This window comes from Pecten maximus, chromosome 7, assembly GCF_902652985.1.
Source record: "Pecten maximus chromosome 7, xPecMax1.1, whole genome shotgun sequence".
In the NCBI taxonomy this organism is placed as follows: Eukaryota; Metazoa; Mollusca; class Bivalvia; order Pectinida; family Pectinidae; genus Pecten; species Pecten maximus.
The window spans coordinates 43,982,541-44,010,140 of NC_047021.1; the positions used below are offsets into that span (position 1 = coordinate 43,982,541).

Here is a 27,600-nt window from a genome sequence, read left to right on the forward strand (position 1 = left end):
GCTATTTCTCAGAAAATTTTTCATTAATATTTTTTATTAAATATATTTTTGCTGTTACTTTTAATATAAGTAACCAGAGTGGTCAAAATAAAAGATAAAAGTCAGATATAATGATCAACTTTATATTTCCCAACTGGAAGTATTTTATTTAAGTGAATCAGAATTATTTCAGTTGAAGAACAAAACGCAACATGGTCATCCGTGCAGATTGTGGGTTGAATATTAGGTCAATCGGTAGTCATCTTTTGTAAGAACACCAAATGTAAGGCGTGTTCATCATGAACACATTTTTCTAGCCATAAAAAGCAAAATGTTAAAGTTTGTCTTAAAATGTTAAATTGACTAATACAATTATCAAAACCACAATGTGCCAATGTATTATTCATTTTTATTAACGTTTATTTCAAGCTTCCCGAATCATCGAGCGCGTTGGTGGGCTCGATGACACAGATGTCTAAAATGGTGACCGTGTTATACATTGTTTTTGTAAAAATTTTATTTGTGATAATGTGACCTAATTTCAACCAATCAGGAATTGCTAAAAAATATAATAAAGAAAGTAATTGCATGGATGTAATATGAATAAAAGCAAAGCCTTAGAAGAACGCAGACCTGACTCGACTCACTCAATGTTAATCAGGAAGGAAACACAGGGACCTGAGTTGATATTTGGATATCGCATTTTCAGATTTTCATACCATTGTGTGTGTGGTGGTGGGGGGGGGGGGGGGGGGGCGTAACGAAGTGCAATCAACCGTGGGTCTCCGACGATGACAAAAACTGACATAACAAGGAAAGTGAAGTAATCATTTTTTTCCCGGTACATTGAAATCGCAGTAACCAAGAGCATAATTATTGAGCCTAACCATAATAACGAATTTACTTTATTCACATACATACATATTGTTTAAAGTAGACATAAAATATAGCTCACGATAATAATCAATATACGTACGTCTTGGGTATGTGACCATGGTAGCCCGTCAAATACGTTCGTCATCGTAGCTCTATATAATAGAATATAGAGATATCTCTATTTTATACATAAATACAATCTATATGTATTCAAAATACAAATACCTCTAATCTGTAATTTTGATACAGATATCTGTATTTTGTCAATCAAAAGATATCTACTCAGTACCAAAGACGTGTATATCAGATAGCTGATATAGAAATCTACATGTACACGTTTCTGCCAGTACCGATATAAATTGATACAAATATCTGAATAAATGGGTAAACATCCAAATGGCTTGTCATACAGTAAATAATACCAGAAATAACATATTTCTTTTAGATATAATGCTTATATATTCTAATATGCTTTAAAAAGTAAATGTATGCTGGTCAACCACCCGAAACCGGACTCTTTATACCGTCTGGTAAACGGAATTCTGGTTTTTACTCCAAGCTCTTGACTTCCGGTCTAATTTTCCGGTTTGTCCTCAACATGTCTGCCCCAACACGGAATTTGACATTTTCTTCTTTACGATATTATCGATATCTCCTACGAGGTATGTATCGCATGGTATTATTTCGTAAGTTAAGTACATATTGAATATCTTCCTTTTGTTTAGCAACAAGCCAAATTAGCCGACTTGGACATCTATACCAAGTGAATCTTTTTGACAGAACATGCGCATCGTCCTCTTCAAAAATAATAACATTAAACCAGAGACCTATATACTATATAGGTCTCTGATTAAACTTAGTTACTATAATATATACATTATATAGCTTTTTACATGTAGGTGAAGAAATCATGCCACCATTATCACTTACCAATAATTGCAGTGTAAAACCAGGTCAGATGAACATCATATATGCAATTTTCATAAATGAAATAAAATAATTAACATTTAAAAGAGGAGAGTAGATCAAAATCATATCGGATAGAAAAAGAGCCGACCAGCGGCCTCTTATGTTACAGGAGTAGGTACGTAACGATGTCTGAATATAAAAAATAGCCTCGATATACTGCTTGGTTAGAGAGAAATTATCTTCGGCTCTATAAATTCCAATAATTTTTTGACTAACTTAGACAGGTGCTTCGTTATCAAGTCAAGAAGCATTAGTGGTAACACACTCGCTTAAGTTACCTAAGGTTGATTCCCCTATAGGATAGGAAAGGTAAAGGTGCCGTGGTCAATTTTTTCTCCACAGTAAGACTCGAGCTTGCATGCTTTCATTTGGGCCAACAAGAGTGATTATCATAAGTTAACATTATATATAACTTGTTTCAGATTTGTTGTGAAATAAATAAAATTTATTTGTTACAATACAAAGTCATGTAAACAGTTTTAGATTTGAATTATCTGTTTTGAATTGTTTTTGTCTAATGCATTGTTTAAAATATTTTTTTGAAGTTAGGAGAGGGTATTTGAGAAGTTAATGGTAAAGTTGTAATCTAATCACTTTGCAAATGCAAACTTAAAGCTCCCCCCCCCCCCCCCCCCCCCCCCCCCTCCCCTACCCCACCCAAAGTAAAAGATAAAAAAAAATTAACACTTCTGGGTACTGAGTTGAGAGTTGTACGTTATTCCATCAAACTATACTATGTTGAAGCTTGTGTTATTATTGAATCGTGTGAGAACTTCAATCCTGTACTAACAATAATTCTATCAGACTATACTAAATTCTTCTGTCTTAAAGGAGTTTCCAAACCAGTGCAGTCTAGGGCAGCGTCAAGTTCATCAAGTGATGACCACACTGATAGGTAAGTATATATTTAGGAGGTATAGATCTGCACTAACAAGCTGAGATTTATCAGAAATCTTTAAGTTTTATTTGTCATGCTTTGACTATTTCCTCAACACTTGAATGTGTATCGATAATGACACTTTAAAACATCAAGTTGTAGGCAGCTTTAGCTTCTGTTGCATTGTCGTTGGTAACCCATGTTTGATTGTACTGTCACTTATGTTAAATTTATAGATGTGTAACGAGTCAAGGGTGTGTTACTAATAATATGCCTGTTGATAAGTCACCAATCAGGGTTGGTTCATTAATATAACATCCAGCAGGGAACCCAGTAGACCTTGACAGTATGTTTTTGACTCTCCAAAATCATATTTGACTCTTGGGATTGAAGGAACATGTCTATTTGACATATGTTTCGACCCTTCAAATTTCTGAGAAATGACCGTTTGACTTCTGAAAACGCTAAAAATCAAGAGTCAACTGGATGCCCCTAATCCAGTCTTTACTTGTAACAGAGCTCAAAGTAGATATTTTTTACCAGGTGGCCTATTAATTGGCTACCAATTGCAATTAAGTCATAAAATCTAGGTGCCAATTGGAAAAGTTAGTCATCTGGTCTAGTTCGTTGTCGTAAGTTTGGGTAAAAAAACAACTCTTAATTCTTTAGATCAGCATAACATCTCTGTAACTTTTTTTTATTGTGATCATCATTTTAGCGTTGACTGCAACCTTTGAAAGATTAACCAAATCGCAAATTCACACAAATTTTTTAGTGGCCATGCAGGCGCCTTATAGGTCAATAACTGGTCGCCAATGTTGAATTTAAGGCGACATGGCCACTGAAATAGGTGCCACTTTGAGCCCTGTTGTACCATTATATTATACTGAATATTTGTTAAAATTTGTGGAGCTAAATTAAACAATTAATATTTCTCAGTGGTTCAAGGCGGTACTAGTTTGTAGGTATTAATTTCACACATAACCAACCTGTAACATTCGGCAGAATGTACTTCTACTTATTTTTCTATCAAGGTACAAATTTTCTTGGTGTTAATTTTGTTGGTGCTATATTCAAACGGCAACGAATGTAGTGAAATTAAATCCCCTAGGCAAATAACCAACCATGTAATAAGTCAAGCTAATTGTAACTTCCGACATTTGTATTTCAGGAATTGTTTGCCTCAAGTTGGGAAGTCTTCAAAAACTGGTACTATTGTCTGTTTCCATCCAGAACCAGTATATCCATATGAATACACCTTGGTAAGCGATACATTATTAGAAATGAGGTCTTTGAGATGTTGTCCAAATTGTTCCGATGTTTGAACAACTTTTTCATATTGGTCTTGTAATGCCAAAACAACATGGTAATATTGATAATATGTCATGATTATTTAAAAGTTTTTGAGATGTTGCTGTAATTGAAGATATGTGCTTTCATTTGTTGATAATTAGAGGGGGAGGAAGACACGCTTGATAGGGTAATAATATAACGAAAATATCTATACCAGCAACAAGCTTCAGAAAACAATGGTTTACACATCACGGATGCATAGAAAAAATGATGCAACAGTAAATTTGTATATTGATTTTGATATTGTAAGATGTTGACTTTTCCCATTACATTTCTTGCAATCCACCACATCTAGTGATCCACTGCGTCTTGCAATCCACCATATCTTGTGATCCACCGCGTCTTGCAATCCACCACATCTTATGATCCACTACGTCTTGCAATACACCAAATCTTGTGATCCATCGGGTCTTGCAATCCATCACATATTGTGATCCACCAAATCTTGTAATCCACCACATATTGTGATCTAACGTCTTGAAATCCACATCTTGTGGTCCACCACATTTTTCAATCCACCACTTCTAGCAATCATCCATGTCTTATTATCCCTTGTGCCGTGTGATGTCTTGACTTGTTATGTTTTACATTTCAGCCACTGCCCAGGAATGAAGTAGAACTAGGGGAGGTAATTCATAACTTTTCTACATTCTGATTAAATGCCTGTGATTTTGTTCAGGACAGTAACACTTTGTTATATATATATATGTATAGATTTTCTATGATTTTATGGTTTGTGGGAATATCTTGTGTACAATGTTGTGCAGCTGTGTATCTACAGACTTACAAGGTCTGATTTTAATATCAGACTTATTTGTAATTTTCAGTTTACTCCCCGCATTTGACGACAATTGTTCAAAATGATACAAAGAAAAAGACTATACACAGAGGTGTAATTTAGTAGGATACAATATTAAAATCTCTGACATAGGTTAGCAAGGGTCAAGCTGTATATTTAAATATCTCTCATAATATCATCAATTTGAATCTTAGATTCTTTCAAATTATGTTTTTCTTAACAAAATATCAAAAACATACACAAAATGTATTTTATTGTGAACTTCATTGTTTGATTGAGCATTTCCTGGAAGATTTTATAAAGATGGATTAATCAGGAATTGTTGTTTTGTTCCAGGGAGATTCTGCATTGAGTGTGCAGGCTCAGCGCCAACAATTGCTGAGGTTCCGAGAGGACGGACCAACGCGACATGAACTGGCTAATATGTTCCACACGACCAAACATCAATGGTACCCAAAGTAAGTATATCTGTCTTCTACATTAAAATATATACGTAAGTTTTATGGAGAACATTTCTAGAACAATACATGTGAGGACTCAAATTAATGTTATCTGAAGAGTTATCTGGTACCCAAAGTAAGTATATCTGTCTTCTACATTAAAATATATACGTAAGTTTTATGGAGAACATTTCTAGAACAATACATGTGAGGACTCAAATTAATGTTATCTGAAGAGTAAGATCCCAGACAACTTGTGGATTTGTGTTGATAAACAGGAACCAAGCGTCACTGGTTGTAAACAAACATCTGTTGTAAGAATTCTCCTTCATTGATTTATGACTGTTCCTGAATTTAAATTAGAAAATACACTGTATACAAGACGATTCTAGCTGGACTCATATATTACAATGTAAAAGGCCTAGCAACCACATGGACTTAATATTACAATGTAAATACCATTTTCATACATTCATCAAGGATGGGGTTGCCATTTTAACCAAATGTTGGTCTAACCCCTTAGTTTAACAATTGGCTTTTAAACACATGGGGGAGTGCCCTAATTCATCTAGACTGTTTTCAACACACGAGGCCACATACTACAGCAAAAATACTTTGGGCAATTGTATGAACCTTAATCCCCCTATAACTGAAGGTTAAGTACACTCCCCCCTATAACTGAAGGTTAAGTACACTCAAGTTGGTACCCCATTCCAAATCAGTCGGAGACCTCAAGGTACAGAATCTTTTAAATATCGTATATTATACAACCACATGAAAATGCCATGGGGAACAATATATTGTGGTAAGTTCGTGTAGTATACAAGTTGTATTTTTTTTCTTTTTTTTTTCAGTACGGCAGACAAGTACAGGAAACCCAAGCCACCAAAAGATCGTGAAGCAATTTGATGGAGATATCTTAATAAATTTTTGCATTTTTCTTTTAATTGTTCAGTTGTTTGTATGGGCAGCAAACTTACTAGTAAAATAACAAGACAAATTGGTGAATTACTGTCCCCTACCAGATTTGAAAGTACAAATGTATGGTATATGGCAAGTATGCACAAACAATGAATTCATAAAAACAATCTTGTCTATAAGGTACAACCCCGACCAACCTTTTCTTTGATGTTGGTCAAAGGTAAATAGGTCCGTGTGAATATGTGATAAGCTTGGACAAATTTTCTTTGATGTAGGTTTAAGATCTAATGTAGGTCAGAGTGACCCAATTTTGACAAATGACACACCACCTCACCTAGGTGAACTTAGGCCAAAAGTATGAAGTTCCCGGGTCAAGTAGTGTACGAGGTAGACCCCAAATAACGTTTTCTCTTCAATAATGAAGTTTCTGTGTCAAAGTGCAAGAGATAAAGCCTAGACAAGATAATGTGTGGACGGACGGACAGACGGACAAATTGCAAGATTAGGCCCCCTTGCCCAATGGGAACAGCGACTAATAAATATCTAACAAATGTTTTCTATTTTCCTGACTAGATCATGAAGTTGGAGCTTTGTGAATAATGCTCAGGAGATATGGGGAGATAGCTCACCACCACAAACTGTTACCATCCAAGAGGATAAAACGCACTATACAGTACAAAGAAGTCTGGACAAAATATACATTGTAATACTGACATTAACAAAGAGAAATAACTGTCATAATACAGCTAAATCTATTATAATACTGTTGTAATACAGCTAAATCTATTATAATACTGTCATAATACAGCTAAATCTATTATAATACTGTCGTAATACAGCTAAATCTATTATAATACTGTCGTAATACAGCTAAATCTATTATAATACTGTCGTAATACAGCTAAATCTATTATAATACTGTCGAAATATAGCTAAATCTATTATAATACTGTCGTAATATAGCTAAATCTATTATAATACTGTTGTAATGCAGCTAAATCAATTATAACTATTGCAGAAAAAGTGGAATCAAAATGCTGGTCCGGTTTCGTTTATTAGTTAGGTTTTTAGTCCCATGAACAGCCAGGGTCATTTTGAGGCTCTTTGTCGTAGTTGGTGACTACCTCACTGAACAACATAGGGTAGGCCCGTCGCATTCCATCCATGGCAGTAAGGGTAAAGTGTCTTGCCCAAGGACACAACCATGACAAAATAGACCAGTCTGTTTCTCAGCTTCCTGGAACACAGATCTTCATCTGAGGTTACGTGGCCGGTGCTTTAACCCACTGAGCTATCATGGCTGCTTAGGTTAATTCAATCGCAAATGTACATAATCTTGATTGTAAAGCCTACTTAATTTCAAAGAGGTTGGTTGAAAAATGAAGATGTCTATATATACAAGGGCATGCAGGTTTACTACGGACAGACAATGCCACAATACCTACAAATGTTTGAACGGTGAACAAAGAATCAGAAAGACAAAGAAATACAAATGTAAATTTATAGATAATGATATCATTACATGTACAGTGTACCTTTCAGCATGTTCCTGCTCTAAACGTAGCCGATATTTTTCACTTAATTTTACTGCTGTCGATTGACCTCTCAGTGACAAGTTGAAAGATGTTATTATAATATACTAGATATTTCACAGGGCCTTGCCACAATTTCGTAATCCATAGTCTGCATCTCTTGATACATATAGGGAGAAGGTTATAAGGAAATTGTACCAAGTCCCTGTGATCAATTCCAGAAAAAAAATATGTATAACAACAGTTGATGAAATATTTGTGTGCATATAAAACTCTTTATATTTGAGTAATTGATAGCCAGAATTTGTTTTTCAAGGGACAGAATCTATTGCACAATTATCCAAAACATGCCAGCGAACTTGGATTTCATCTAAAAAGTTGAAATAAAACCCAAAATTATCCCTTAGTTTGTATATATCATCTAAAACAGATCACCAAGTTAGTTCTTTGATTTCAGAAAACAATTGTTCATAATTATACAATTAATAGTAATACTGGACAACATTATGGCTGCCACAACTGTCATGATGGTTTCGAATCAACCCAAAAATGTATTAAAAATCTCTTAGTCTTAACTAGTAATTCCTACCAAGTTTCGGTTAAACCGGTATAACTATATCAGCCATAATTAAATAAATTATTAATAAACACATGGTATCGATCCCCTAGGGTTCTGTAAGGTATGCCCTTGAGAAGTTTGAAATAAAAATTGCAAAAATTATTGCATATTATGAGAATGTTAAAATTTAGCACCATTATTTTTTAAGTGATGGCCTTCTTTGACTGTTGATTGAACTGCAAAATATCTCTTTGGTTGCATATCATTTCAGAATCCTAACATTGGAAGTTTTAAGGTAAAGCTTTCAACATTTAGCAGACTGATATAATGTTCGGAGTGGGTTGATACTCAAATATGGACAATTTTCTTTCCAGGAACTTTTCAGGCACATATCTCATTTAAGGTACAAAGTCAAACAATACCATGCTTCAGTAGCCTATTGCTCAGTAGTATGAAAGTTTATTTTCTAGTACAAACTTGTAGGAAAATATATTTTCCATTTGATGGCAGTCTAAAAGTTCATTTCCAAGTAGTACCACCGGAACAATAATTCTTTGCGGTAATTAATTTAAACCAGCACAACGGTGCACATTCAGCTTTAAGGGCGAAATCACACCTAAGAACAACGCACCAATTGACACTAATCTAGTTTTCTTCAATTTCAAGGAACAGAAAAACGAAAATTGTTTTGTTCTGAAGTGCTTATTGGCCTAAAGAATTTAGTTCCTACAGACACAAGTTTAACATTTAACAACAACTAAATGTCGATTGGTCAAGTGTCCATTGGTTTGTCCGTGCTAGGTTTGGTGTCAGCGGTCTGGTTAAGTGTGGACTGGTGTGCAGAAGAAGTATCCATCTTGAGAACTTCGCGGAGAGCCATGGTCGCATAGCAAGCTGGCGGCAGTGTCATCACCAGTTTCAGGGCCTTCAGAGCAGCACCTGCAACATAGGGTTATCGGCTTCAAAATTTGATGTAAAAATAAATACACAATCTACGATCCAGGTTTTCAACTGTCAGCAAACAAGAAATGAGTTGGACTGCATATTTCTGAGTGCAAGATGATACAATTTTTGTATCCTCTCCAAATTCATTTAAATTAATTTTACATACAGATGGATAGGAAACATGGTCCTTGGAAATACACAATCTTAATCAGGATTTCTTTGAATCTAAGAAATCACAATTTGTTTTTTTCACTTTTTAATACCACCCCATCCCTTTGGTTTTGTTTGTTTGTTTGTTTTTGTTTAACGTCCTATTAACAGCCAGGGTCATTTAAGGACGTGCCAGGGTTTGGAGATGGAGGAAAGCTGGAGTACCCGGAGAAAAACCACCGGCCTACGGTCAGCACCTGGCAACTGCCCCACGTAGGTTTCAACCTCGCAACCCAGAGGTAGAGGGCTAGTGATAAAGTGTCGGGACACCTTAACCACTCGGCCACCGCGGCCCCACACCACCATTCCTATGTTATCGAAAGACAAACCTATCTGGTAGACGACTATCATGCTACTACAGTGGTTTTCCAGACCAGACCTTGCTTTATAGTTGTAATTACTCATTAGAATTCCTTGCAAAATTTTAAGAAAAGAACTACTGGTGATTTTTTTTTTTTGAGGAGTTCAAATATATCAATTGAAACAACATTCAACAGGGGCTAATCTAGGATTTGGAGAATACTACCCATTATGAAATTTAGGGGAAATGAAGGGGCCAAAGTGTCTTGAGTTATTCTTTAAATTTTAACATTTGACAGCTATAATTTGCTATAATTCTTACATATTTCATCAAAATTTGAGGGATTTCCCCTCTTTTGGAAAACTTTTCCCCGGTTTTATGGCATTTTTTCTTGATGGGGAATTTGTTTTTATTCAGTGGGGAATACTAACTAATTTCAGTTGTAAAAATGGTCTAGATTAACATCTGTTCAATGTGGATGAAGACTCGGTAACCAAAAAATGCAGGTTCACAAGATCTACCTGGTATAGACTTTGGTTCAGACATGCCCTCGAGCCTGTCAACGTCGCTCAGCACTAACGGCAGCGTCACATCGTCATACTTGTAGATCTGCCAGGTGACGTCCGTCGGCCGAGCCAGCATCTTCCTGTACGTCCCCTTCAATGTGTACTGCCTGGTATAGAAAACAGAAAATGCGTGACGAGACTGATGATAGAATCGATTCCACAGATATTCAGTGTTTGTTTACAACTTTCTTGTTAAAATAGTATAGACTTATTATAATACAACAATTGCAAAACAATTTATCAACTGAAATTAATTACTCATGTTGGCACAGATGGAAGGTGCGTGAGGGGTTTCACTATTGGAGGAAACTGGATACATGGAGTACCCAGAGAAACTTACATGGTCATGTCGGTGATACTCCTTCATTAAGGCCTAGGAGATAGCAAATGCATTATAACTGGTTCACCATCCGACCACAACTTTTTATGTATGACATTTAAAGGTTTTTTAAATACACTGGTTGTTACACATGGATGTACACACTCTACCTTAATCCCTTTTACGCTTTCTTACATTATCAAAACATGTACATCATATTTCTCTCTTCAATAACTTGGCAATTATGTTACAAAATAAACATTGACAAAATCAATAACTGTTTATGATAATAGAAAAGAAACCAGGGTAGATTAAAAACCAGGAAAAGTGTCCAAACGATGGGCAGTGGGGAAAGTGTCCGAACGATGGGCAGTGGGGAAAGTGTCCAAACGATGGGCAGTGGGGAAAGTGTCCGAACGATGGGCAGTGGGGAAAGTGACCTAACGATGGGCAGTGGGGAAAGCGACCTAACGATGGGCAGTGGGGAAAGTGTCCAAACGATGGGCAGTGGGGAAAGCGACCTAACGATGGGCAGTGGGGAAAGTGACCAAACGATGGGCAGTGGGGAAAGTGTCCGAACGATGGGCAGTGGGGAAAGTGACCTAACGATGGGCAGTGGGGAAAGCGACCTAACGATGGGCAGTGGGGAAAGTGTCCAAACGATGGGCAGTGGGGAAAGTGTCCAAACGATGGGCAGTGGGGAAAGTGTCCGAACGATGGGCAGTGGGGAAACAGACCGCACGATGGGCAGTGGGGAAAGCGACCTAACGATGGGCAGTGGGGAAAGTGACTGAACGATGGGCAGTGGGAAAAGTGACTGAATAATTATGAGACAACAATTAGATGAAACCTCTGGTAATGTGCAATTTAGAATATGTACTAACTTGTTTTTATGTCGGAAACTCTCTATAGTGAGTTTATCCTTCTCCAGAATCTCCGTAATCCAGTCCTTTGCTGTGAAACAGAAGGAAAAACTTTTACTATGTAATATCTTGACTTGTGATATATAACTAAGTAAAACTTCGTAATTTGATAGTGTGTTCAGTAATAACAGTTAGTGGCTTATCATTTCACTATACTAGTGCTGCACACGACGAAAAGATCAAAATATACGCAAAACAAGTGAAACATTTTTATTCTATATATATACCTTACACATATATTTCCATATTCAAACATAAAAAAATCACATGAATTTTAAAAGAGTACTTGATATTAAATCAATATAGGAATCTATTAGTATCATATTTGATATCATTTATCTAATATGAAAATTCCCTGTCATCTCACCAAAAAGTCTGTTACTTATTTAAAAGCCAGGAAATTATCATTTTGTAACATACCATAAATATCCGGCAATAACCTCATGTCTATAAATAAAGCCCATGTCTGTTGATAAGCCAATGTCTGTTAATAAGCCCATGTCTTGTAATAAGTCCTTGTCTGATTTTAAGCCCATGTCTTGTAATAACTTCTTGTCTGAATATAAGCCCATGTCTGGTAATACCATGTCTGTTAATAAAATCATGTTTGATAAAAAGCCAATGTCGTGTAATAAGCCCATGTCTGGTAATAAGCCCATGTCTGGTAATAAGCCCCTCCATATATATACAATGCAGTCCAGCCAAAATGCTAACAAATATCATAATTTCATTGTCCAGCAATAATCCTCGCCTTTTCTTTGAGTCAAAGTATGGTGTTGGTCCCCTGGGCTTACAGCAGAATAAATATGGTATCTTTTAATCCTTGAATTGCAAAAATTCTGCGAATACTTTTTTATGAAACAGATGGATATTTAATATACAATGGTCCTAGCTATCATATAATCATTTTGACATATACATTATAACCTACCAGCATTCTCCGGAAACATCACATCGTAACCGGGAATCGTCATAACAACATCGTAAATTGTGTAGTCCTTGATGTTGGACTCGTTCACTACGATGGGCTGCATCTGGAATCTTTTCCCATCCCCCTCATCCTCATCTGGAAACAGATAATGTGACAGATATGTAAGAGTTTTTATTACAAAACACAAACCTGAAGAAATCATTCTCCAGCTGTCATTAAAGATCCATTGCGATTGCCCAGCAGATTGACAAACCTTGAACTAGTAACAAGGCCCATGTCAGTTCCAGAATTGTTTTTATCAGTGTATTTGCCATTACTCCTAGAGTGCCCCTTTCCCTATACCTATTGTTAAGATTTTTCTGTAAAAATGAACCCAACTCTATTCCTGACCAGATAATTAATAACAATTATTTACTGATGTGTGACACAGTTATCACCCCTACACTGACCACTGAGAAAAAGCTGAATTTTACAATTTTTTTTATTTCCTATTTTAGCAGCCTAGGTGCTAAAGTACTTTGGAACCACCAGATTTTTTAAGCTTTAAAACTTTACCGTAATGAACTCAAATAAACTGGAGTGTTATCAAATATGAATGATATGTGTTAAAATTGTCAAAATGATTATTTTCACTGAAAACTTTCTACTGATTTGAACTGAATCATCTAGGATTATCATAGTTTCAGCCATGGACTGTTATTAATTCTGACTTTATAATGGAGGGCTATTCCATTAAAATATCTACCTGACACCATGACTCCACAATAAATCACTTTTATCCATGGTTGGATTGCCTTCCTATAACCACAATTCAATTTGTTAAATAAATTCTACAATAGGTGGTGCCCTATAACCAAAGCACTTTTATCTCCCATTCTATGACTGGATACCCCGATGGGTACAGACGGTCCCAGCATACCTTCATCTCCGTCCAGACTCTGCTCCATATCTGCGGACTGTGACGGAAGCACTAGGTCTCCTTTAACTGGCCTCATCCCGAACTCATGAATCCGGCGTGACACAACACAGTTCCATATATAGCTCTGGTAACTATGGAGATACATCAGCCGTGTGTTCCTCGGTATCTACAGAAAAAAAACATTTCACACAATAAAGTGTCTCCGATTACTGAATATATTCATGGCATTGGTTTGTGGTTTGGTTTGTTTTTGTTTAACGTCATATTAACAGCCAGGGTCAATTAAGGATGTGCCTGGTTTTGGAGGTGGAGAGGCGGAGTACCCGGAGAAGAACCACCGACCTATGGTCAGTACCAGGCGAGTGCCCCACTTGGGTTTTGAACTCGCCATCCAGAGGTGGAGGGCTAGTGATATTCATGGCATATGTTATAGTCTATTTCAAATATGTTACTTGCTGTGTGAGGTCTATTTTTCATGCAGTTATAGCTTTTGTATAAAAGTGATAGTAACAGAAGCCAAAAAAAAAAAAAAAAGTTTTGTTCTCAGGCCAATTTTTTTTCCCCAAAATGGATGCAAAAGGGAGGCATATTTTTTTTCATTTTACACTTTGGATTTTCCTCTAACCTACCAAAACAGTGTGTCTCCCTAAATACCCTTAAGGACACCACATACTTTCAGTCTGACTTACCATTCCGAAGGCCCCACAAAAATTCTTGCTGTTCTTTTTGAGGCCAGTGAGGAGGGTGCGTTCTATTCCGTAACGTTTGGGGAAGGACTTCAGGGCAGCGCTACAATCCCGCTTTTCCCACCACAAACGACGACACTCTGCAATATCTCCGTGTTCTGGAAATTATCACACATAGATTATCATCAAATCCATCATGTCTACGAAAACCATTGACTTCGAAAGCTAGTGGATCCTCTGCTTGTACAACATTTTCACACTACAATTCCTCTAAAAAGAATTTTACACTCTTTCCTATTGATTATAAATGATGATCAGTTTGTTTTGTTGTTTGTTTGCTGGATTTATCATCCCGTGAACAGCAAATGTCATTTTGAGGCGGAGTCTCCTTGTAGTAGTTGGTGACAACTCACTGCACAACATACGAGAGACCCGCCACATGCAATCCAGATCAATTAGGTTAAAGTGTCTTGCCCATGAACACAACCATGACAGTACAGATCAGCAAGTTTCTCCCCCTCCTGAGATCCAACCACACAAATCGGATCTTCACCTGAGATTACGTGGCCAGGCACTCTTACCGACTGAGCTATCGTGGCCCCCAGGACAACGATCAGATTGACTTACTCATCGTTTAACATCAGTTCATCTGATAATTGACTGTAATTTTTTTCACAATTGATCACTTTATATAAATACTTCCACAAATTTCAAAGTCCATATATACAATAATATCCATAATAAGGATATCCATTGTTGAAACAGTTCATTCATAAATTCAAATTCTAGCTAAGTAGGGCATTAAAGTTAAATTCACAACATAAATAAATATAATATGACTGCAACCAAGAATGTACATTTTCTAGATATAGAACGAACAGTTAGCTAATTATGAAAATCAATTAATTACATCGGAAGGCCTTTCCAATCATAATTGATTTAATGGTCTGTGAATTTGCTACCAGCATCCCATCACTACTTTTTGTAGGTAAATAACTCAGTGTAATATGACAATAATACCTACCCCATAGTCGAGGTTTCATGATAAGATTCACCGTCTCCTCCCACTCACTGTTAAGTACCGCCCTGTAAAATAAACGTCATTATCTTGTATCCAAGTCGTGATTATAATACTTTTAGTAGTCAATCTTATCTCTCATCAAAGGAATCCAAACTTCTCTGATTCTCAATCTTTTAAGACAAGTGTAAAAGAATCCACGTGTCTGGATTGCTGTGAATTTGTTGATTTTCAGGAACGATTATTTTAATTCAAATGACTTATTGGTAATCGGGTAAATCATTGCCAAAATACAATTCCAGCCGGATCCTGGCACCCACAATTGTAAAATCGTTTTGTTCTGAGTTGTAAAATTCATAATTACATTTCTTGTAATTACATTACACTGAGCACAATAATATCAATTCTATTTTGAATGATTCAAACAGTTATTAACTTTTTCTGAATTTTTATCGCTGAGTTTGTAACCGCCCATACTATACATACCTTCCTATATGGTACGTGGGAATGGTTGTGGTGCCGAATCTCTGCATTCCAAAGTAGTTGATGAAGCCGTAGTCACGAAGAGAGGCCAGTGATTGGTTGATCTTCGTGTCGTCAGGCTCGGTTACATTTCTGTCACAACAAAACAAGAGGTCAATGGGACCTGTACTGCATAAACATGTACTAGATCTATTCTACAAAATGAAAATAAATTAAAAAATAATTAAACACTAGATTTTCTTCTGAGGAATTTTGATGGCAAAATCTTTGTATACATTAGCATGTTATTAAGATCCTGACAGTTCCTCTGACTGCAAGACACAAGGGTTATCCTCATACACATTCTGATTACCTCCCTTGATCTGGCACCATTGGCCCCTGGTCAAATCCATGTATATTAAGAGTTAAATAAGAATGTATGCAGACTGTGCATATCGTCTTACATTTTTGTATCTTTAATTTATATATATATGTATACAAGTACATGTATACTGGTAGGATCATTGTTAAAATTACGTAAGTATCAACTTAAATATCTTACTGCAGGACAATTAAAAACTTGTTTGTCTTAATGTAGGACAATTAAAAACTTGTTTATCTTATCGTAAGACAATTGAAAACTTGTTTATCTTAATGTAGGACAATTAAAAACTTGTTTATCTTACCGTAGGACAATTAAAAACTTGTTTATCTTACTGTAGGACAATTAAAAACTTGTTTATCTTACCATAGGACAATTAAAAACTTGTTTATCTTACGTAGGACAATTAAAAACTTGTTTATCTTACTGTAGGACAATTAAAAACTTGTTTATCTTACCATAGGACAATTAAAAACTTGTCTATCTTACCATAGGACAATTGAAAACTTGTTTATCTTATCGTAAGACAATTGAAAACTTGTTTATCTTAATGTAGGACAATTAAAAACTTGTTTATCTTACCGTAGGACAATTAAAAACTTATTTATCTTACCATAGGACAATTAAAAACTTGTTTATCTTACTGTAGGACAATTAAAAACTTGTTTATCTTACTGTAAGACAATCTAAAACTTGTTTATCTTACCGTAGAACAATTGAAAACTTATTTATCTTACCGTAGGACAATTGAAAACTTGTTTCCACATATCTGCCCAAGCCGCAGAGGTTTGTCCACATATCTACAATCACAAGCAAGTTTCATGGTAAACAGTTCAATTTCTTCGTGATTACTAAAATGGCTGCTGCATCACTTTTACATGTAACACTATTGTGGGTTAAAGAATCGTAGAATCTGTTAAAATTCGGAAATGTGTTAAAATTTGAGTGTGTCAAATAAAGCACGCCTACAGTAGCCCTTTCAGTGTTTTTCTATTGGATCGTTAAAACAGTCTTTGTCTGTTTAAATTAGGAAAATAAAGTTATATTTTCTTAAAACGGATAATATCTTTTTTTAAAAATTCATTTTGTGAAGATAAGCAATCTGATTAAAATTATCTGTTTATGGCTCCGTTGACTTGGTACTACGCCTGAACATCTGAATGTGCCCCAATCAGGGTCACGTCCTGGTGACCTTTAGAGTATCCAATCAGGGGGACGCTGGCAAAAACCACGACAGCGAATCGGAATACCATAGCTGGTAGCTAAATGCAGAGGGGTATCAAACGTAGTCTGTTTTCAAAACAAATATGGTTATCTGATTGGTCAAAATTTAATGAGTATTTACAACTTGAAAGGTCACCTGGACGTGACCCTGTTAGGGGCACATTCAGATGTTCAAGCGTAATACGAAGTCAATGGAGCCATGAACAGATGGTTTTAATCAGATTGTGAAGATAAGTCACTTTTTATCTCGAGAAAACAGTCTGTCTCAGATGTAAAATCCCTGACATTACCTGTAGTCTCCCAGTTTCATATTCCAAAGCGTTGGACTGACAGCTTCCAGTTTTTCTATCCGTAATCTGAAAGGAACATTTACATGTACGTGAATTGGATTTGTTCTTGTATACAAATCATATGGTGTAATTTATCAGTAGTAAACATAGAAAAAAATAACTTGTTCACAATTACATTGTATAACATCAAAAAGATCCATGATGACCATTTATGATCTTAATTATCAAGTGAATATCCTATTAGTTGCCTGATCTGCAATATCCAAAATACATTCATGGTCCGTGTTTTAAGCAGGTTTAAAAAATGGGCGCTCAATTCATGGTCCATGTTTTAAGCAGGTTTAAAAAATGGGCGCTCAGATATGATTCTGAATCTTATTAAAAAAAAACAGAAAATGTCAATAAGACATAAATGCTCCTGCTGCCACTTGACACCCTGAAACAAAATTGTTGAGGATTGCATCAGCAGTTTATGGCGGGGGCATAAAAAAAAGAAATATATCACAACACACACAAGACCTTATGAGCTGCATCTGACAGATCAAAGTACCTCAATTCAACGGAGACTTACTTGAAAGCGGTAATTTCTTGTGTAGTTTTGGCCCGTCTGTCCTTGGTTCCACCATACTGGAAGATTCCCTTGTTGACACTAAATCAGACAAGCAGTGACATGTCAATATTCCTCATCATTCATATTGGTCAATTAACGTCTACAACTCCTCTGTACCAGTCTAGCATAAAATGGATACTGTAAAGTCACTTAATTTTATTGTAGTCCGAATGGGATATGAATGAATCTACATTCGTTTGTGTAAATTCTGGTTGAACATTGCACATATTTGGAGATGTATACAGTTGTTGAATGAAATATTTGCGATTTCTTGAAAATAACACTGCATAATTATATCATTTACGGTTAAAATTTCTTAACAATCAGCTCAACATGACATAAGCTAGTTAGGGCTGTTCTAGGAAAACTTATATGGAACGGGGGGACAGTACTTTAATAAAATCACATCGATGGATTGGTGGGGTTTGAAATAAATTTATTCTGGGTGTATCTGATATTTTTGTACCATTTTTTACATTAAAATTGCTTCTATACCAGGGTACCGTTCACAAAAAACTGGATATAAGGGAGGGTCATACAAATTTTAAATCCCCCGTCCCCTGTGTGTTTTCCTGGAACAGCCCTTAGGGCTATTCCAGTAAAATATCTACCCCACCCCAGGACTCCAGGTTTGGTTAAGGGGTACCACCTATAGAATATATTTAACAAATTACAAAGAAGTAATAGTAAGGAAATCCAACCACGGATAAAAGTGATTTATTTTGGAGTCTTGGGGTCAGGTAGACATTTTAATGGAAAAGCCCTTATTGTTTTACCACCTTCATGACTCCACCTACTGAGCATGACAGAATCAATACAACTTGATCCTTACAACGAAAAGTATTCACACAGAAACCTGTAACAGACACTGGAGGACTCGTCCCTGACCAACTTCTACTCAACCAGGCTTATTGAGTCTGAGCAAGAAAAACTTTTTTCTCTGAAAACTTGGCGCTGACACAGGAATATGATGAAACTCTCATCATTTACAGGAAGGCCTGAGAGTGAACCATGCAGCTTTCTCATATACTCCACAGGGAGATCCTGTGGTTGCTCGGAATCGGATAAATTGATGTCACATTGGGTAGAGAAAGACAACAGCTGGAATGTGCTATATTGCCAATCATAATAGTGTAACGTCATCATTTATGTAGTGTAACCACGTCACAAACTGATGACATCATTAATTACGATGCACATTTGATGGGATGTTGATGATGGTGAGATGGTTTCACAACACTTTACATTCCGTTACTTTTTTAAGTAGAGTTGTATGTGAGAAAAATAATCAAACATGGGCCTGTGCCATGAATATGTAACCCTGGTAAATACTAGCTGCAATATACCGCTCGGCTAGAGAGATCTTCTCTTTAGCTCGATCGGTTGAGTGTAAGACTAGTAAGCCAGAGGTCCCGGGTTCGATCCCTAGCGGAGGCAGTGATTTAAATTTAATTAATCATGCGCTCTGTTACATTGGCGCCCACGTAGGGACTCGGGAATGATACTCATCGCTGCTTGCGAAAGCATCGCTGTTACCCCTGGAAACTCGAGGACGAGTTCTTTCCTGGAGGGGGAGTATGTAACCCTGGTAAATACTAGCCGCAATATACCGCTCGGCTAGAGAGATCTTCTCTTTAGCTCGATCGGTTGAGCGGGAGAATAGTAAGCCAGAGGTCCTGGGTTCGATCCCTAGCGGAGGCAGTGATTTGAAATTAATTAATCATGCACTCTGTTACAGACAGGGATATCTCAACCCTTGTGTAAGATTTTGGCCATTCAGCACTTTACAAACCTCATGATGACCAGCCAAACTCTTACATTTGGGTTGAGATGTCCCTGTCCACAGCACGGGCCAATGTAAGATTCTATTAATCTAAATCTCTCCCATCTTCGCTAGCCACGGCTTCTGATTATGTTACACTCCACGAACCCTTGGCAGATATAGTTGTGTTTAAACTGTCGCGCCCTGAAATCCCAGGTTATCCAATCAAATCACGTTTTACATTCTGGCTTGGTTTCCCAGTAAACAAAAATACAGAGACATACAATCTTTGGGGAAACATTCGCAGTGTTTGATAAATCCATTTAAGTTATTGATCACATATCTCATCGAAATGACACAAGCCTCCATGTGTGTTTGTTAATATCACTGATGAAGTAAATTGGTAACGCTCGTTGTGATTGGTCGAAAATTTCATGCGTAAAGGGTGGTAATTTTGAATCTCGGCTAGAGGGCAAGAACTGTCGCCTATATCTGCCAAGGGTTCGTGGAGTGTAACGTAATCAGAAGCCTTGGCTAGCGAAGATGAAGCGAAGATGAATCTATCCATACAGTTGAGACAGATGCATTACTTACTGTAACATATGAGCAAGTTTAAAGATAGCATCCATAGTGTCTTTGTTTTCCTTGTAGAGGGTGAAGCGACAGTAATCACCTTGTTCACCAGACCAGCGTCGTTTTCGATGATGCTTCCCATGGCGATGACCCGGATTACTTTTACCTGAAATCAAAAACATGAAACTACTCTTTAAATCTGTATCTTAGAACAAAGATGAGATGTCTAGAGGAAAACTCAAAAGAAATAAATATATGAAAATTTCACTGTGTTGAATTGAAGAGGAAAACAACTTGATATCTAAATGAACCCCCAATTATTATATAAATGGCTATACTGTATTTGACCCAATATACCCAGTGTGCACTTACAAAAACACAAAAGGAAGCTCTTACTAAAACCATGTAAATTTTCCATATGAAATGAGTGAGAAAATCTTTTTTTCCATTTATATATACAATGTATATTTTTCATGGTTAAAAGTCTGAAGGTTACATTAGCAGATTAGTAACATAAAGATCTATTTATATGTTTCAATTATAGCGCACCTGTCCACTTTTCCTGAAAAAAGGTGGGGTGAACTTATAGGGGCAAATGTGAATATTAAGTGAAATATGGTATATATATTTGTCACATTGTGTTCATGAAACTAAGGCACTGTGCATGGTGCATGATTAAATAATTATATATCATCCCCAACAAATCAGGACGTTCCCTTGACCAACACCTATTTACATACCTAGTGTTAGTTAATATATACTATTAAGCCTGAGTACAGATCTCTGTATACTCTTTATTTGACAATATATGAAATAACCCTATCCAAGGGTTCATGAAATATCTTGTGCATGACCTTTGACCTATAACCTGGATCGATAACAGCAAAATCTTCTCAGGTGTAGACTTTCATGGCATGATGTTTTGGTAAGAATAAGAACTTAATCTGACCCGAGGGTTCATGACAAAACTTTTACACAAGCTTTTCATGGACAATTCATGCACACACAGTGATTATACTAAATACCCTGTTTAGTGGAAGGTAAAGTCACATAAGTTAAATTAAAAAAAAAAAAAAAAATTATCCACAGTAGTATCTTTGTTATATAGTGTAGAAGACAATAAGACAAGATAGGTTCAGATCATAATCACCTTTCTTAGGAGGAGGTATTTTTTTCACTTGAATGACTTTCTGTCCATCCACATCCATAGTGGTACTTTCCAGGTTAGGAAAGCATGTCCTTATGGCCCTATGAATGCCACATCTCTTTTCCTTGTCATCACCTGCCTGTAAGTCAATATTTCATGGTTAATGTATGGTATGAGGTTCCAGGTTAGTTTGACAGAATCTGTTGTTAATATTTGTGATTTGATATCTGGTTCAAGAATTTACGGTAAATTGAATTGACCCAGATAAAATTGACATTTATGTTTGAACCTTCTCTTGTTAAACTGGTACGCACCTGAAGGTTGACTGTCAGAGATGTGTCTGTAGAGAGAATGAGTTTGTTGAGTTCATCTACTTCAGCATCAGGAAGCTGACTGCACTTAATGGGTTCAACAGGCTTTACTTCTGTCTCAACCTACAAGACAAAACTCAAAAATAGCAAATACAATACTGATGACAATAGCAAATCGTAAATAGTAGCTAAATATTAAACTAATGACTGGGACAATAGCAATTAGCAAATAACTAAATAGCAGCTGACGATTAAACTGATGACCGAGACAGCAAATTGCTAAATAGTAGCTAAATATTAAACTAATTACTGGGACAATAGCAATTAGCAAATAGCTAAATAGCAGCTGAAAATTAAACTGATGATCAAGACAATCGCAAATTGCTAAATAGTAGCTGAATATTAAACTAATGACTGGGATAATAGCAAATAGCTAAATAATAGCTGAAAATTAAACTGAAGACAATAGCAAATCGCTTCATATTGTCATGCTTGTATGATGACTTTGTGTTTACCCATGATAATTTCTGTATAGTATACTATTTAGATCACAGAACATGTATAAGCATAACTGATTTCTGACCTTTTCAACTTTGACCTCTGAACTAAGACTGCATTAGAGACTTCTAACTTTGTAAGCCTTGACATTTGTACATAATATATTTAAATACATTAAAACATTAGTGATTTGTGACCTTTTCAACCATGACCGTGTTTATACTTAGACCACATAAGTGACCTTCAAACTTGTCAACTTTGACCTCTGTACCTATAGACCACATTACATGCACAGTATATGTGACCTCTGACCTTGTCAACCATGACCTCTGTACTTGTATTAGACCACATGTACGGTACATGTATTGTATGGGTTATCTCTGACCTTTTCAACCTTGACCTCTGTACTTACACTACCGTACACGTAAAGTATGGGTACATTCTGACCTTGTCAACCTTGACCTCTTTACTTAGACCAGAGTATATGTACAGTATAAGTGACCTTCAAACTTGTCAACTTTGACCTTGGACCACAGTACAAGTACAGTATGGGTGATCTCTGACCTTGTCAACCATGACCTCTGTACTCGGACCACAGTACATGTACAGTATGAGTGATCTCTGACCTTGTCAACCTTGACCTTGGACCACAGTACAAGTACAGTATGGATGATCTCTGACCTTGTCAACCTTGACCTCTGTTCTTTGACCACAGTTGGACCACAGTTGGACCACAGTACAAGTACAGTATGGATGATCTCTGACCTTGTCAACCTTGACCTCTGTTCTTGGACCACAGTTGGACCACAGTTGGACCACAGTACAAGTACAGTATGGGTGATCTGTGACCTTGTCAACCTCATTCACCTGAATTTCTGTTGGTGGAGAATTCTTGGTGGTTTCTGTATCTTGTACCGAGTTGGCCGTTTCTGTATCTGGTACTGACTTGTCGGTCTCTGTATCTGGTACTGACTTTGTGGACAAAGTTTTCAGATGAACTACTTCTCCCTTTTCATTTACTTCATTCACAATGAAATCTGAGAATCTGAAAGATGAACATGTTGTTTCTTGTTTTGAATATGACCTTTGCTTTTCAGTTAAGAATACAAAGTCTGACTATGTATCCTTATTTAAAAACTGAGAGATCAGGACAAAAATCTCCTAAATATAGGAAATTAATTGATAGAAGCTACTTGCATTGTTAACCAGATCCTGTATGGACACTTGTATAAATTTAAACCATACCCTGTATAAACTGAACACTAGTAATTTATAAACCAGACCATGTATAATTTTAACACCTGTATAAACCAGACCCTGTATAAACTGAACACTAGTAATTTGTAAACCAGACCATGTATAATTTTAACACCTGTATAAACCAGACCCTGTATAAACTGAATACTTGTGTAAACCAAACCCTGTATAATCTTAACACCTGCAGGGCATCCAGTTGACCCTTGACTTTTAGCAATTTCAGAAACCAAATCACCATTTCTCAGAAATATGAAGGGTCAAAACATGTCAAATAGACATGCTCCTCCAATCTCAAGAGTCAAATCTGATTTTGGAGAGTCAAAAACATACTCTCAAGGGTATACTGGATGCCCTGACCTGTATAAACCAAACCCTGTATAAACCAGACCCTGTCTAAACATGGCACCTATAATAAATCTTATAAACAGTGATATTAAACGTGTTACTCTACCTCTGTTTTATGATGCCTTGAAAACCTGGTAAATCACTAATGAAGGCCAGTATTCCGACATCTGTCTCTTTAAAATGTTCCACTTCTTCAATATCATCTTTTGAATTCTGAACCTCCTCTGATTTGATGGCATCTTTGGAAGCAACACCGTTTCCATTGCCCTCTTCAAATTCCAGCTTCATTTTCTTTTCTGCTGGCTCCTGTCCAGCCATCTTGGTGATCTTAAATGCAAAACGTAAAATAATTCCATCAAGAAAAAAAACAATGAATATTATTGGTATACCTTCAATATGAATTCTATAACATATGTCCATATACTAAAAAATATTTCAAGACATTTCTAATAACTTCTAGCATTTTACTTTGAAAAATATACATATACATGTACTTGTACAAGTTACATATATACAGAAGAAGGAATAATAAAAAATTTCAGCCCTTGCAGTAAAATAAAATAGTGAGGGAATAATACAATTAATTTATTAAAGGGAATTAGTGATCTTTTGCTCTCTTATATTAGTGGACATCCTATAACTAGGGAGCAGGTGGTTATTAGGTAAAGTCAAACTCCCACCAGCCTACACTAATCACATGACTGTCAAACTCCCACAGGCCTACGCTAATCACATGACTGTCAAACTCCCACAGGCCTACGCTAATCACATGACTGTCAAACTCCCACCAGCCTACGCTAATCACATGACTGTCAAACTCCCACCAGCCTACGCTAATCACATGACTGTCAAACTCCCACAGGCCTACGCTAATCACATGACTGTCAAACTCCCACCAGCCTACGCTAATCACATGACTGTCAAACTCCCACCAGCCTACGCTAATCACATGACTGTCAAACTCCCACAGGCCTACGCTAATCACATGACTGTCAAACTCCCACAGGCCTACCCTAATCACATGGCTGTCAAACTACCACAGGCCTACGCTAATCACATGACTGTCAAACTCCCACCAGCCTACGCTAATCACATGACTGTCAAACTCCCACCAGCCTACGCTAATCACATGACTGTCAAACTACCACAGGCCTACACTTATCACCTGACTGTCAAACTCCCACCAGCCTACGCTAATCACATGACTGTCAAACTCCCACCAGCCTACACTAATCACATGACTGTCAAACTCCCACAGGCCTACACTAATCACATGACTGTCAAACTCCCACCAGCCTACGCTAATCACATGACTGTCAAACTCCCGACAGCCTACGCCAATCACATGACTGTCAAACTCCCGACAGCCTACGCCAATCACATGACTGTCAAACTCCCACAGGCCTACACTAATCACATGACTGTCAAACTCCCACAGGCCTACACTAATCACATGACTGTCAAACTCCCACCAGCCTACCCTAATCACATGACTGTCAAACTCCCACCAGCCTACGCCAATCACATGACTGTCAAACTCCCGACAGCCTACGCCAATCACATGACTGTCAAACTCCCACAGGCCTACACTAATCACATGACTGTCAAACTCCCACCAGCCTACGCTAATCACATGACTGTCAAACTACCACAAGCCTACGCTAATCACATGACTGTCAAACTCCCACCAGCCTACACTAATCACATGACTGTCAAACTCCCACCAGCCTACACTAATCACATGACTGTCAAACTCCCACAGGCCTACACTAATCACATGACTGTCAAACTCCCACAGGCCTACCCTAATCACATGACTGTCAAACTCACACCAGCCTACGCCAATCACATGACTGTCAAACTCCCACAGGCCTACCCTAATCACATGACTGTCAAACTCCCGACAGCCTACCCTAATCACATGACTGTCAAACTCCCGACAGCCTACCCTAATCACATGACTATCAAACTCCCACCAGCCTACGCTAATCACATGACTATGTAATCTCTATATAACAAATGTAATATCTTTTTAATAAATGTATCATATCATTTATCAATGTATGATTTCTCGTAAGTTTTACTGGAGAGGAAAAAAGCAACAGCCAGACCGGGACTTGAACCTGGGACCACCAAAGTCTAAATGGATACATGTATGGTCACCAGCCCTCAGCCAAGTCCAATTCTGCTACATTTCTCCCTCTTCTAACAAATTTTTCAACAAGAAAAAGACAAATGCCAGACTGGGTTTTGAACTCACTCCAACCAAAGTCAGACACCCTAACCATTTGAGATAAATACCTGACCACCAACCAACCGATTCCACCCACTCCAGTTATACAATAACAGTAAATCAAATACCCATATCACTATTGACCAGTACATATGTAGCGGAATTGGACCGGGTTGATCATCGGTGACCAGGTAGCTCAATCGGTAGAGCATCCAGCTAGTGTTCGGAGGTCCCGGGTTCGAACCCCGGTCTGGCCATGCATTTTTACACTCCTACTACATTTGGTGCCCGTGACCAAACCTTGTTTCAAGTGAGGGGAATACTTGACAAGGGAATACTCGAACCTGGGTTGTGAGTTGTGAAGTGTTCGGGGTTGAAGACTTTAAAAGGGAGGGAAGAGTGTAGCGGAACCGGATCGGGTCGATCATCGGCGACCAGGTAGCTCAATCGGTAGAGCATCCGGCTAGTGTGCGGAGGTCCGGGCTTTGAACCCCGGTCTGGCCATGCATTTTTTCACTCCTACTACACATATAAGCTGTGTGACAGTCAAATGTTATACTGAACTTCTGAAGTACTCGTCTCCAATTTCCTGTTTGAATGGTTGATCATGAAAAGTCTCGAGAGGTTGCGATCAAGAATTATTTCAGCTTTTTTGCTCTGCTGTAGCAAATCGCGTGACAAGATACTTAGATTTTCCAAGCATTTGATATGCATTAAGCCATAATCAATCTTCATGTGCTAAACACCTATCACTGTATCAGCTACATATGCCATCAGGTCAGGGAGAAGTCTACTCCAACAATGTTAGAGGTTTTACACAGCGAGATACTTTTGACAGGCGCCGTGTCGCAGTCGGCAAAATCATATCCGATAGAAAAAGAGCCGACCAGCGGCCTCTTATGTTATAGGAGTAGGGAGAAGTCCTGATTTCACTATTATAGTGGTATTCCACTATAATAACTATATATAGCTATATAAACAGTAGCAAATTGAAGCATGTCCGCCAGAAAAGGCATTCCTGACAAAAAGCGAGAGTTATGGCCAGCTGATGGCCATGCATTGGCTCAACCAAGCGAACCGAACCAAGCAGTCAATACTTGTAAGTAACACCCAGATTAACATACTATCCGCCATATGCATAGACAAGGACATTCCCGTGGCATAAAAACGAATATCATTTATACCACCAATATAAGACATCATATTAATATATACCTGGTTCACTTTCAAGATAACGAATTAAATTTCGTAGACACACATGGCTCTGTTGTTTGCGGAAGTGACGTATTGCAATGTAAAAATTTACTGCTAAAAATACCTCGTGACTAGGACTAATTTAACTTGCTTTTGTATCATTGATTTGTCAACAAAATGCAAACTAAA

At 37.2% G+C, this 27,600-nt stretch overlaps 2 protein-coding genes across 2 annotated transcripts; one reads left to right on the forward strand and one right to left on the reverse strand.

Moving 5' to 3' along the window:
- Window positions 1–1,296: 1,296 nt before the first annotated feature.
- LOC117330941 (39S ribosomal protein L42, mitochondrial-like) lies at window positions 1,297–6,234 on the forward strand. Its single transcript, XM_033889516.1, has 6 exons — window positions 1,297–1,517; window positions 2,656–2,719; window positions 3,873–3,963; window positions 4,650–4,682; window positions 5,190–5,311; window positions 6,148–6,234. Exons 1-6 carry the CDS (start codon window positions 1,340–1,342, stop codon window positions 6,200–6,202), a joined length of 543 nt encoding a protein of 180 aa, XP_033745407.1. The 5' UTR covers window positions 1,297–1,339; the 3' UTR covers window positions 6,203–6,234.
- A 1,467-nt stretch (window positions 6,235–7,701) lies between these two features.
- LOC117330940 (pseudouridylate synthase 7 homolog) lies at window positions 7,702–27,503 on the reverse strand. The gene is made up of 17 exons (XM_033889515.1): window positions 27,433–27,503; window positions 24,091–24,311; window positions 23,250–23,427; window positions 21,888–22,007; window positions 21,577–21,712; window positions 20,448–20,592; window positions 18,053–18,130; window positions 17,482–17,547; window positions 16,705–16,767; window positions 15,610–15,738; window positions 15,130–15,191; window positions 14,109–14,263; window positions 13,420–13,585; window positions 12,501–12,635; window positions 11,531–11,600; window positions 10,283–10,434; window positions 7,702–9,244 (listed from the first exon to the last, which is right to left on the reverse strand). The coding sequence occupies exons 2-17, from the start codon at window positions 24,300–24,302 to the stop codon at window positions 9,078–9,080; spliced, it is 2,034 nt and encodes a 677-aa protein (XP_033745406.1). The 5' UTR covers window positions 24,303–24,311; window positions 27,433–27,503; the 3' UTR covers window positions 7,702–9,077.
- Between the last annotated feature and the right edge of the window lie 97 nt (window positions 27,504–27,600).